General features: G+C 42.1%; 1 protein-coding gene across 1 annotated transcript in view; it reads right to left on the bottom strand.

Moving 5' to 3' along the window:
- CUNH10orf67 (chromosome unknown C10orf67 homolog) overlaps positions 1-13,542 on the bottom strand; it is a 112,135-nt gene that overhangs the window by 61,145 nt on the left and 37,448 nt on the right. Inside the window, exons 7-8 of the mRNA XM_040247328.1 lie at positions 8,689-8,844; positions 760-907 (exon numbers count right to left, since the gene is read on the bottom strand). Of these exons, the coding sequence (XP_040103262.1) occupies positions 760-907; positions 8,689-8,844 (304 nt within the window). The remainder of the gene's footprint in view (positions 1-759; positions 908-8,688; positions 8,845-13,542) is intronic.

Raw genomic sequence — 13,542 nt, 5'->3', positions numbered from 1 at the left:
TTATGGACTTTGTAAGAACTACCAAAACCTGAAGACGCATTATTACACCACATCAGGAGAGAAATGAAACTCCACTGGCCTGGTGTAACTTATATCCAAGAAACACTGCCCCATATCTGATTTTATTAATGTTTCGCTACAAACTTTATATTGCCTACTCAAAGGGCAAAACTGTATAACTAACATAAATACAATGATAGCAGTGCCTGTAAATGCTTTAAAGCAATCCAACTTCAATGATTTAAATGCAATGTTTGCCAATGTTTATGGTATGTAAGAAGGGGGCATAGGGTCAACAGATGGAAATCTGTACTTAAAATTTGTGCCAAAAATTGAAGATAAAGTAGTAAGTAGGAGTATATTTTCCTGAAGGGCCAATTCTGTTTCTTCACAAAGCACACCTCAATATATATGCTCAAATATGAAAATGTTAGAAATTTTAGGTTTTAGATCAAGCACATGAAATTTTAATATTTATGATATTTCTAAGTGATATTGAGCACTGATGAGCACATTTTTCAAAGGCCAATGCTTGGATTTAAAAATAACCACCCTGAGTTAAAAAGGCACGGCTAGGGGAGTATGACCAATTCCTGTCCCAAGAAAAGAATGAAAATTAGAAGTGGCTAACAAGCTGATATTTTAAATGTAAATATGGTTTGGTAACAAACACATGTTTGAAAAAGACAAGCATGGCCATGAATTTTATAAACGTGCCCAGTGTATAAAGTTTTCTCAAAAATTACTCTAAAATGTTACCTAATACTGAATTTTCTTTTACATTGAGCTGGATTTCTTCTTCGAGTTCTGAAATGACTTGAAGCAGTCTCTCATTTTCCATTTTGAACTCCAAATTTTCCTTTTCTAGAGTTGTTCTCAGAGGGCTGCTCTCTTTGATAAAAGAATCCTAAAAGAGGGAGAATTCCATATTTCTAAGCAGGGAGCCAAGGATTTAAATATGCAAGACGAGACAATACAGATACAGAAGAGCTATCATATAATTTTCTGAATTCTATTACACACTTATAATATGAATAGTAACAAGGGAAGGAGAGTAAAATAGAGCTTGCTGGAAGAAAGGCTGCAGTACCTTCTGTACAAAGACCACAGCACATGGGGACAGTTTATTGACAGGAATAATGCATATCATACTGTTTGTGTGCCCTCATCATTCAGGTCAATTCATCATGGAGGCTGCGTCCAGGGAGGCAGCTGGGGCCCCTCCACCCACACTCCCCTCTGTGTGCGTCTGAAGTGCTCGTAACCAGGCAGGCTGGGGAGCCCGCGGACCGGCAGCCGCGCCGGGGGAAGGGGCTGCGGGCGGGGGCGGGGCAGAGCGCACGGCAAGGAGGGGCTTGTTGCCTTTGTGGCATTTCCCAGTGTCCGCGCTGCCAGCGTCAAGAGGAGCACACCGCATGTCAAAGCGGTGGCGTTTCCAGGCTGGGAGCCGCATGGAGCCCATCAGGCACACGGATATCCACACAGTTGGGTTTTCTGCTTGGTGGAGGAGCCACCCAGAGGCAATTCATATTCTGAACATTAACGTGGCTTTCATGCCTGTCACACTGGGACTGTGCAGGCGTTGAATGCTATTGAAGACTTCGGTTTAAATCTCTATGCAAACAGTGATTACCTTGTAAGAAGGTTTCAGGATAACTTACAACAAAAGACTTTAAAGTTATAGTTTTGGTAAAGCAAACTCATTTACATTTTTATTATGTGCGTCTTTTGTTTAAATCTTGCCATGTCCATTACGGGAGACGCTTTTTCTTACGCAATAGAAGCTTATCGGGACAGCGACTCTTCTTTTCTTCTTCTCGTCTGTTTCAAAGCTATTGAAAACATCTGACCATACTTGCTTATGGCTGTCTAGATTTTACTTGCTGCACTTCTTTTTAAAATTAAGATGTAATGAGCTGGAGAAGCTGATGCAAAACTTTATATTTCATGATGGTAAAATATTAAACTGATTATACAATCTCAAAATAGTAAAGAACATGCTTGAAAGTCATTGTATTATTACATTAAAAGAGACAGAAGTATTTATATACCTTTGTTCAAAATCAATATGGACACTAGAAATACTTTTAAACTTTAATTTTCAGATGAATTATAAGCTATTCTTTTAGAAGCAATGCCATGTGCAAATACATAAGGATAAAATCTCCTCTCTTCAAAAACAAAATCATTCCTCCCAAAAAGTCTGTCCTCCCAATATAACTAGTGTCCTTTTGAAAGTATATTTTTATTTAACTTTAGAGATAACTGAAAGTAAATTATTAAAAAAAGGTTTCCTCTGTGGTCATCATAATGGTTCAGAAGAAAAATATGTAGCTATCATGTTTTATAGTACATGAATAAACTCTTGAAAAACAAGGGACTTTTTAATGAAGTCAGTTATACCAGACTTAATGTTTATAATGATGACGTTAAATTTTGCGCTAAGCTCAGTTGTGAATCTTCATGATTTTGATTCACCATTCCACTTAAATTATTTAAGCCCAATTCATTCTTAACTCATGAGAACTAACAAATTTAATAACTATAACACTATTTTCTTAATAAGAAATAATCTCAGTCATTATTTTCTTGTCCCACATGGTTCAACTTGAGAACATCAAACAATGAATTTCTAGACTGAAAAAGCTTTTTAAAAAGCCAACAGCGTTTGTCTTAATTGGCTTAAATGTACATTTCCTAACAGTGGCAGAAAATGAACATCCATTGTGGATTACGTGAGCATCCATTATAATAAACTAAATGAGAACTATTTGAATAATCAGATGAAGTGTAAAATTTACAAGAGGTGGCAGCTAGCACCTAAATGGGTTTTCTAAAAATCTCGTAGAAAAGCAAGAAACAAGGCAACACTTCCAACTCAAGGGTTTCCCCCCTCCCACAAATCCATGGACAGCCCCAGTTCCTGAGAGGTCAACCTTTAGCTCTGTCCCCACCATCTGTCAGCTGCAGGAACTGCAAGTAATTAACTATTCAGATTCCCACAGCAATGGGGACACTCATTAGCAAAATGAACAAAGGGATAGTTCTGGGCGGCTGCGGTCATCTGTTACACTCTGAGTGGCAGGTTTTGTGGTGGTGTTTCTCCTACCATCTGCCCACACCGCTAGTTTGGGCTCACTGAAACCACGACTTCTTTAAAACAAACTGCATTAATAAACCGAAGTTAAGAAGGATGGAGATCATTAAAAGGTGGTTAACTAGTTAAAGCTGTTTAAAGCTACATTATTGCCGAAGACAGCCTGCAGTGCGATCCATGGTCACTCTGGGATTTAAAATTTATAAAGGAACTTGTCAATTTAGAGTTCTTCTATCATGCAGTGGACGCTAGGACTTCCAAGTGCCGGCATACATGCTATTTCTCCTGTGAACAGCCACAGGATGGGCAGTATCCCTGTCCAAGGCCTCAGAATCCCAAACAGTAGTGAAAGAACCATTTCTGGAAATGGATGTTCTCCAGAGCCTCACTACCCCAAACGTGGTCCAAGGACCAGGAGCCTCGGCATCACCTGGGAGCTTTTTGAAAATGCAGAATCTCCGGCCCCAACTCAGACCTGTCTGAATCTATATCTTAACAGGAGCTGCAGGTGATCCATACACACAGAAAGTCAGCAGAGGCTGAGAAGCACTGTTTGGGGCATCGCAGGTGCCTTCCCAGCAGTCTTCCTTTTGCCACATTGGTGTCTCAATTCTGCAGGCTCTGCACACAGTGTTTGGACGTCTCAATTTGATGCTGGGGGTGGGGGGTAGGGGTTTCTGCTGCATGCCCATGCTGTGTGACAGGCACAGAGACGAGCAGGTGCTTTCCCAGTGAGTGACAGCCAAGAGAGTGGCCCACTGGGGCAGTGCAGCCCTGCAGAGCTGCCTCTCTTGAATGACGGCTCTGTTTCAAAACTGTCAGCAACAAACAGTCATGTTTACGTATTGGTGGTGGTGGGGGTGGGTGGGCATGATGGTTGCATAGCTCATCCATGTTGGGGTAGGAAAGAAAAATGAAGTCTTTTCGAAACAACTCTAACTGCAATTGAAGCACACAGGCGTGTTCGTGGGTACGCAGACACACAGGCACACTACCCTGACCAGCTAGCTCCTTCAGCAATTCTTGAGTGGATTTATCGGCATATAGCACGGCAAGCTGCAGACTATAGCAGAGTACCATTAACTCATTGAGGGGGTTCACAGAGCCTGAAAAGACACTCAGCCCTTGAATGTGTTTGTGTGTGTTAGTCACTCAGGCATGTCCGACTCTTCGACCCCGTGGACTGTAGCCTGCCAGGCTCCTCCATCCATGGTATTTTCCAGGCAAGAATACTGGAATGGATTGCGATTTCCTTCTCCAGAGGATCTTCCCAACCCAGAGACTGAACTTGGGTTTCCTGCATTGCAGGCAGACTCTTTACCATCTGAGACACCAAGTGAAGCCCTCTTGGGGAAAATTCAACATTAAGGATGTTCTGACCTGGAGAGATGAGGCTTCTGTAACTTGACGAGATTCCTTCTTCTGATTTCCATCTTGTCATAAATATAAGCTAATCTAGATGTTTACCAAACCTTCCTTTTCCTGTCATTCTTAGAGAGATTATGACTAGTAACGATGAAGTAATTTATGTGATCAGACTATGAGGAAGAATAAACTAGACTTTTCCTTATTGTTTATTCAATTTTCTTATTTCAAGTTGTTTTTGTGAGTTATTTCAACTGCTGCTTTGAGAATTTCTAATTGTTTCTCCAAGTCTGGTTTTCCAAATATAATTTCAGATAGTTGCTGTACTGAGCTTTTTATACCGCTAGAGGGAGCGGTCGTATTAGATGAAATTTCAAATTTAGGCCTTCCGGGGTGGGTCAGACGGTAAAGAATCCACCTGCAATGCGAGAGACCTGGGTCTGATCCCTGGGACAGGAAGATCCCTTGGAGAAGGAAATGGCAACCCACTCTGGTATTCTTGCCTGGAAAATCCCATGGATGGAGAAGCCTGGCAGGCTACAGTCTATGGGGTCGCAAAGAGTTGGCCATGACTGAGTGACTTCACCTATAACGAGAGGCATGGAGTTCTAGGAAAGCTAGCCCTTAGAAGATTTTTTAAGAGAAATTTCAGATTTTTTTTTAAAAAAGATAGGCTGCTTTTGCAGTGTTCATGTCCATCCTACCGAAAGGTACACTAGCCCTGCTCTGCATTGCCCTAGCATGATGTTTCACTAGGGTCCTCTGGTGCTGGGGAAAATGTATACACTCAGTTAATCAGGAGTCTCACCTTCCTCAAATCTTAAAAGTTGTTTACAGCAATGCTGATGTGGTGTCCATGGAGACAAATTACAGTGAAACAACCAAGGTCTTCCGCTGGAGAAGACTCTGGAGAGTCCCTTGGACAGCAGAGAGATCAAACCAGGCAATCTTAAAGGAAATCAACCCTGAATATTCAATGGAAGGACTGATGCTGAAGGTGAAGCTCCAATACTTTGGCCACGTGATACAAAGAGCTGACTTACTGGAAAAGACCCTGATGCTGGGAAAGACTGAGGGCAGAGGAGAAGGGGGTGATGGAGGACGAGATAGTTGGATGGCATCACTGGCTCAAGGACCATGTCTGAGTAAACTCTGGGAGACAGTGAAGGACAGACATGCTGCAATCCATGGGGTCACAAAGAGTCAGGCACGACTGAACGACAACCACCACCAAGGTCTTCAGAATGTCACCAGATGCAGAGAACACCTGCTTATACAACAGCAGGGGCAGACCCTCCCGCTTCCTGTGGTCCCCACCAAGCCCCGCCCACCTCATCTTGATCTTTACCCAGGATGTCCAGACAGACCAGTTAACAGGCTGAGGACAATCGGAGGTGTAAACACACCAAGAAAGACCTCGTGTTGGAAGCTCAATTACAGAACTGGGATATTTTCAACAGTAAACCAGATGGTAGTAAGGACTTGTGTATTTCCTCATCATGATAACTAGAATTTATATGCATGCCTTTCTTCAAAGAACTCACAGGGATTCAGGTTCACAATAAATCCTCCTCATAACACTGTTGGCTGGGCAGAGATCACTTTTCATTTCACAAGTGGGAAATAATTGGATCAAAATTGCCTTGCTAATCAATGCTGGATATCGTTAGTCAAGGACAGGAGTAAAAGCCAAAATTATTACAACTTTTCTATTATATTTGCTACTAATAATTCTATTAAATTATTTTCTCCAAAAAACTAAGAGTAAATGTAGATCCAAGATAAGAAAAGTAAATTCAAAAATTGGATGTGTCTCTTCCTCCAAGGCAATCAGAATATGTAAAAAGAAATAATATTCAATTATATTAGATCTATGATAAGAATGCTGCTAAGTCAATTCAGTTGTGTCTGACTCTGTGCGACCCCATAGACAGCAGCCCACCAGGCTCCCCTGTCCCTGGGATTCTCCAGGCAAGAACACTGGAGTGGGTTGCCATTTCCTTCTCCAATGCATGAAAGTGAAAAGTGAAAGTGAAGTAGCTCAGTCGTGTCTGACCCTCAGCAACCCCATGGACTGCAGCCTTTCAGGCTCCTCTGTCCATGGGATTTTCCAGGCAAGAGTACTGGAGTGGGGTGCCATTGCCTTCTCTGATGATAAGAATACTTAATACTAAATTGCTTAGAAGATGCTCTGTTTTTTTTAGAACATAGAGAATTCTTTTTTTGTTTTTGTTGTTGTTGCTGTTGTTATAGAACACAAAGAATTCTAATAGATTAAACAAAGTATTCTTTCCCCAGTTAGTAAACAAAGTCCTTTAGAATGGTGCAAGTTCAATTTCTTATCTTTTCTAACTTTGAGGGTTTTCAGTAAGAATACTAGTGTGGGACTTAGATAAACCAAGGACTGCACTTAAATAGCCCAGCAACCTGGAACCTGGAAGTGTTTCTTCCTAGCATTCACATTTTAATGTATTACTTCTCAAAGTTTTCCCATATATATATATCTATATATACACATACATATATATGTATATATATACATGTACATATACATACATGTATATATACATACATATACCTACATGTATACATGCACACATGAGTCAATATTTATGTGTATCTACACAGGGATCACTATACACTTAGTGATGTACACTTAGGGATATACACTAAGTAATGTACACTTAGTGATATACACTAACGCACACTTAGTGATGTACACTAAAGGATGTACACTTAGTGATACATGCTTAGTGACCAAGGCTTCCCTGATAGCTCTGGTAAAGAATCCACCTGCAATGCAGGAGACCCAGGTTCGATTCCTGGGTGGGGAAGATCCTCTGGAGAAGGGATGGGCTCCCCACTGCAGTATTCTTGGGCTTCCCTTGTGGCTCAGCTGGTAAAGAATCCGCCTGCAATGCAGGAGACCTAGGTTCTACCCCGGGTTGGGAAGATCCCCTGGAGAAGGGAAAGGCTACCCATTCCAGTATTCTGGCCTAGAGAATTCCATGGACTATATAGTCCAAGGGGTTGCAAAGAGTCACACACGACTGAGTAACTTTCACTTTCATACACAGGGATCACTATACATTTAATTATAATTATAATAATTATATATGTTATATTGATTTATATATATTACTGTAGTACTATAATCCATTATAATAATATAATGTACATATAAGAAATATATAAGTTATAAGAGTGTATATATTGGGTTGGCCAAAATGTTAATTTGGGTTTTCCATAACATTCTATGGGGAAACCCAAACTTTTTTGGCCAACCTATATATACGTGTGTATGTGTGTGTGTACATATATATATATATATGTATATTGCAACCTTTAATTCTTACTCTATACAGAGGAAAAAGCTACCTCCTCACGCGGGACTTTGGGTTCGGATGGACCTTGGTTTCCATGCCACGTCAGCATTTGCCAGCCGCATGCTCTGAGTGAGCCTCTGCCCCCTCGTTGGGAAACTGAGCTGAGGTGAGGAAGTGCCCCTGCCAGCTGGCACTCAGCAGGCTGACTCTCTGGCTTCTCTGGCCACCTCTCCTACTCAAACAACCTACTTCTTGCTCTCAGAACCTAATATGAAAATCCCGCTATGGCTATTTGAGTTGATTGGGGATTAAAACAAACTTGTATTCAGGGTCCACAGTTTCAAGATCCTTCTCATTCATCTCCTCAACAGGTAGCTAAACTCTCCTTTCGGCTTTCTCTGTCTTCCCACGTTTGTTCTCTTCAGTCCTTGGAGCAGTAAAGCAGCTCCTGGCTCCCAGTACAACAGGGAGAACAGGGCGAAACTCCTCTGAGAATTTCCCTTCTTGACATTTCTGTGGAAGGTCATCCTGTTACAAGCTGGTTTCTTGAAAGCCTCTGACTTGAGATTGTTTTGTGTCTTTCAGATTGACTGGACTGAAAGAAAAAAGGGTGGGACTCTTCTGTAATAAAACAAAAATGTATTTACGTGCTTTTCTAGGGGGGAAGATAGGTTATTTTATTTCCCTTACAAATAAGAATTGAGAACAATTATACTGCTCCTATTTATAATTATTATGGATTTTCTAGAATATGTCATTGAGCAAAAAAAGGGTTAAACTGTCTTATTTTGTGAAGAAGATACCCAAGATACAGCCACTGTAGTCTCTTTATTCCAAACCCGAGCTTTTTAGACAGCTGTAACTTCATTAACATAAATTATTCTTCGCTGTGAAACTTACAACTTTTTGAAATCCATGTTCTTCATATTGGTCTAGTTCTTCTCTTAATTCCTTAATGACTTCCTCTTTCTCCCTCAGTCTTTTTGACAAAATGTTCATTTTGACAGTCATTGCGTCATGCAGGGATGTCTTCTCTTCTTCCACCTCAAAGTATTGCTGGGGGGAGAAAGATACTAGTCAGATACTAAGCTAGCACCAGCGGAGACCATTTCATGTTTTATTTAAGCTCCTGTCTTGTCAAGTTGTTTTATTTTTGCAACTTGCATGCAAGTTTTAGTAAATTATGATGTTTATATTGACCAAAACACTAAAAGTGTCAATGGCATTACAGCACACTGTTATCCTGTAAGAGACAAAGCACAATGTCTTACACGGACTCTATCTGTCAATAATAATATAGTAATAATATAGTCTGCCAATAATAATAATAGTAAAGGAAACTAGCAAAAAATTTGACTATGTAAAACAGAAAAGAAATGTACTTCAGTGGTGCAACTAATTCCCTCGATGGTTTGGAATGGAGAGGTGGAAAAAAAGTAGAACCATTTCTTGAACCTATTTTAAGCATTGAGGTGATTTTGAGGTGCTAGCCTATTCACAGTCAGGACTCTGAAGAATTGTGTCACAAAATCAAAGCAAGGAAAATGCTATAAAATGGATGCTGCTATTTACTTCCAACGTATAAAAATCTCATTTTCAACACAGACATGCAAAAGCATTTTGTCCATTTTGGACTCTTTTGGGAATTATGGAAGAATTTTTTATTCTCATCATCTGTTTGTTACTAATATATCTGGCCACATGGACTTATAATAAACATAGTAAAACTTAATCATATCTGCTAATATACATAATATTGTATTTTAAAGAGTTAAATTTAAAAACTAAAATTGTTCTAATATTATACGATGAATCCTGGCAGACTGGGAAGAATAAAATTATATCCGGGTAGCATTTAAGAGTCAAGCTAGGGCATCCCTAGTGGCTCCATGGTAAAGAATCTGCCTGTCAATGCAGGAGACACGGGTTCCATTTCCGGGACAATCCCACACGCTGCGGAGCAACTGAGCTGGATCCTGGAGCACAGGAGTCACAACTACTGAGCCCATGTGGCACAACCAATGAAGCCCACACACTCGAGAGCCCACGTTGCACAACAGAAGGCACTGCCGTGAGAAGCCCACACACCCCAACTAGTGCGTAGCCCCTGCTCGCCAAAACTGGAGAACAGCCTGCACAGCACACCCCAAATAACTGCCAGTCTTTACCACACTAATGAAAAAAAGCAGTGAATGAACATGCGGTAGACTTTGAAAGAGTGAAAATAGAACAAGCATATGACAATATTCGGTTTTTAATTGGGTGATTCTAGAGAACAGCACTGAGTATGAAGGTCTATTCTTCACATCTACTCTGTTTTATGTCTCCAGCTTAATGCACCTCTAAGTCACTCCTGAACCTACTTCTCTCCTTCCCTGATCCACCGCCTTGATGTTACCATCAAAATTTGGGCCTGCCAATCTACTGACATCAGGCTTCCCTGGTGGCTCAAATGGTAAAGAATCTGCCTGCAATTCTTTAGGAGACCTGGGTCTGATCCCTGGTCAGGAAGATCCCCTGGAGGATGGCATGACAACCCATTCCAGTATTCTTGCCTGGAGAATCCCATGGACAGAGGAGCCTGGAGGGCTACAGTCCAGGGGGTTGCAAAGGGTCAGACACGACTGAAGCAACTTAGCATACACAATCTGCTGATACCAGGTTGTGGTAAAGGAAGGTTCAGTGTTTATTATTAAGTGCCAAGCAAGGAGTCCAGCACAGTTAATGCTCAAAAGCCTGAACTCTCCAATGGGTTTCAACAGTTTTTTTAAAAAATGTATTTATTTGTTTGACAATGCTGTGCAGTTTGTGGGCTCTTAGTTCCCTAACCTGGGAATGAACCCTGGCCCCTAACAGTGAAAGCAGAGAGCCCTACCACTGGACTGCCAGGGAATTCCCCAGCAAGGTATTTTTAAAGGCCAGGTGAGGGAGGGGAGCCCCAGGGTTTGCGATCAGCTTGTGCAAAATTCTCAGATTGGTTGATGGTAACTGGGAGGTGTCACAGGGATTAATATTATTATTCCTTAGGATCCAGGAGGCCGGCAGGCTGTGTGCTCATGGTCTTTAAGTAGTTAACAGCTCCCATTTGGTGAAGGTTTTAGCATCTGTGTAATAGCTCAGGAAGTGTGCATCAGATACTGTTATCCGGGTGCTTCAGAGATGAGCTGTAGCAGAGAACATGGGGGAGGGGTCTGTTCCAGAAAGGCCCATAGGGTCCCATTCGGTTACAACAGGACTCTGTCTTGTTCATTTGCACTGTTGCACTAGCTCTTAACTCACTTCCTCCTTCTTTTTTTTTTTAAATACCTATCTAACTTTTAAAAATTAATTTTTATTGGAGTGTAGTTGCTTTACAATGTTGTGTTAGTTTCTGCTGTACAGCAAAGCGAATTAGCTATACAAATACATTTACACCCTCTTTTTTTTTGGATTTCCTTCTCATTTAGGTAACCATGGGCTTCCCTTGTGGCTCAGCTGGTAAAAATCCACTTGCAATGTGGGAGACCTAGGTTCAATCCCTGGGTTGCGAAGAGCCCCTGGAGAAGGGAAAGGCTACCGACTCCAGTATTCTGGCCTGGAGAATCCCACTCAGTGTATAGTCCGTGGGATCACAAGGAGTCAGACATGACTGAGTGACTTTCACTTAGGTTACCACAGAGCACTGAGATGAATTGGGAGATTGGGATTGGACACATATACACTAGTGATATATGCACAAAATAGATAACTAATGAGAATCTGCTGTACAGACAGATAACTAATGAGAATCTGCTGTACAGCACAGGGACTTCCCTGACTCTTCTTTTGTCCTCTCCAACCAATCTGCACCCTGTGGCTGAACTGATCTTTCTAAAATACAGTACTTCTTGTCCTCACAGGCTTAAGTCTAACTCCCTTAGCACGATGGACAAAATAGCATCCCTGACTTTTGCTGGCCTTCTCTCCCCTTTCCTCACCAGACTGGGAATTTTATCAGTGCTGACACTCAGCACGCAATTTCTCAGAAGTACTGTGGGACCACAGTTCTCCATGCATTTGGAATTTCTAGGCCGCCTATTAAGCTCTTACTTGTCAGTCTCCTGAAAGGTATCAGAATAGGTTGGCTTGGGTCTGCAGATGAATCTGCCACTTAGTAGTAGCTTTGTTTTCTTGAACAAGTTTCTTAAGTTCCCTGGGTTTGTTTTATCATCTGTAAAATGGGAAATGTTGAATTTGATTTACTAGTAATTTGTTGAGGATTTTTGCATCTCAATCAGGCAACAATATGCCTGTTCATCAGGCATATCCACCTGTGTGTGTGTGTGTGCACTCGTGTATGTGTGTGTACGTGCACATGCGCTCAGTTGCTTCAGATGTGTCCCACTCTTTGTGACCCATGGACTATAGCTCCTCTGTCCATGGGATTCTCCAGACAAGAATACTGAAATGGATTGTGAAGCCCTCCTCCAGGGAATCTCCCAAGCCCATGGATCAATGGTCTACTGCATTGAAGGCAGATTCTTTACCATCTGAGTCACCAGGGCGTGTGATGTGACTGTGAATTATAGTGCTTCCTATAGCATGTGTGCATGTGTGCTCAGCCGTGTCTGACTCTTTGAGACCCCATGTACTATGGCCCACCAGGCTCCTCCTCTGTCCATGGAATTTTCCAGGCAAGAATACTGGAATGGGTAGCTATTTCCTTCTCCAGGGTATCTTCCCGACCCAGGGATCAAACCCACGTCTCTTGGGTCTCTTGCACTGGCAGGCAGGTTCTTTACCACTGTGCCACCTGGGAAGCCCTAACAAAGATGCTTCTGATAAACTGGCTGAGTCGTCTCCTTGATAACATGACAAAAACCACTGGGAGCTCATTTAAAATCCCACCATGGGACTTCCCTGGTGGTCCAGTGGTTAAGAATCTGCCTTGCAATGTAGGAGATGTGGGTTCAATCCCTGGTTGGGGAATGAAGGTTCCATACGCCTTGGGGCAACTGAGCCTGCTTGCTACAACTACCAAAGCCCGCGTGCTCTGCAGCTCAGGAGCAGCAAACGGACCCCATGTGCACCACAACTAAAGATTCCAGTGTGCTGCAAAGAAAGATTCTGCAAGCCTCAACAAAAGCCAGACACAGCCAAATAAATAAATACTAAAAAAAATCCCACCAGGGGGTTTCCCTATGGCTCAGTGGTAAAGAATTTGCCTGCTAGGATTTCCCAGTGGTTCAGTGGTAGGGAGTCCACCTGCCAATGCAGAACACATGGGTTCAATCTCTGATCCAGGAATATCCCACGTGTCGAGCGGCAACTAAGCCCGTGCACCACAACTGCTGAAGCCTGCATGCCCTGAAGCCTGTGCTCCACAACAAGAGAAGCCACCTCAATGAGAGGCTTGTGAATCACAACCAGAGAGTAGCCCCTGCTTGCCCAAACTAAAGTCTGAGCAGCAACAAAGACCCAGTACAACCAAAAATAAAAATAAATAAAAACATTAAAAAATCCCACCAGAAACTGTGCTGTGATGCTGTACACACTTGGCATCACTGGGGCCAGCCTGCCTTTAGGATGTGCTCAGCCCTTCTGGACTTCAGGGTGGGGATGGGAGTGGGGTGAAGGGAGGAAGGGCACAGTTCTTTAAAAGAACAGAAAGTTTTGCTTTTTGACATTTCATAAAGTAATTGTAAGGCCCAAACACATTGGATTCATTTCTCTTCAGGAATGTTTCTGATGTTTTATGAGTACTGAATGAGCTGGGCTCAAGAGGAGGTAGCAGAA

This window comes from Oryx dammah, unplaced genomic scaffold (genome assembly GCF_014754425.2).
Source record: "Oryx dammah isolate SB20612 unplaced genomic scaffold, SCBI_Odam_1.1 HiC_scaffold_10, whole genome shotgun sequence".
Classification (NCBI taxonomy): Eukaryota; Metazoa; Chordata; class Mammalia; order Artiodactyla; family Bovidae; genus Oryx; species Oryx dammah.
The sequence above is the reverse complement of the archived record's forward strand: the minus strand, read 5'-3'. Positions and strand labels throughout refer to the sequence as shown.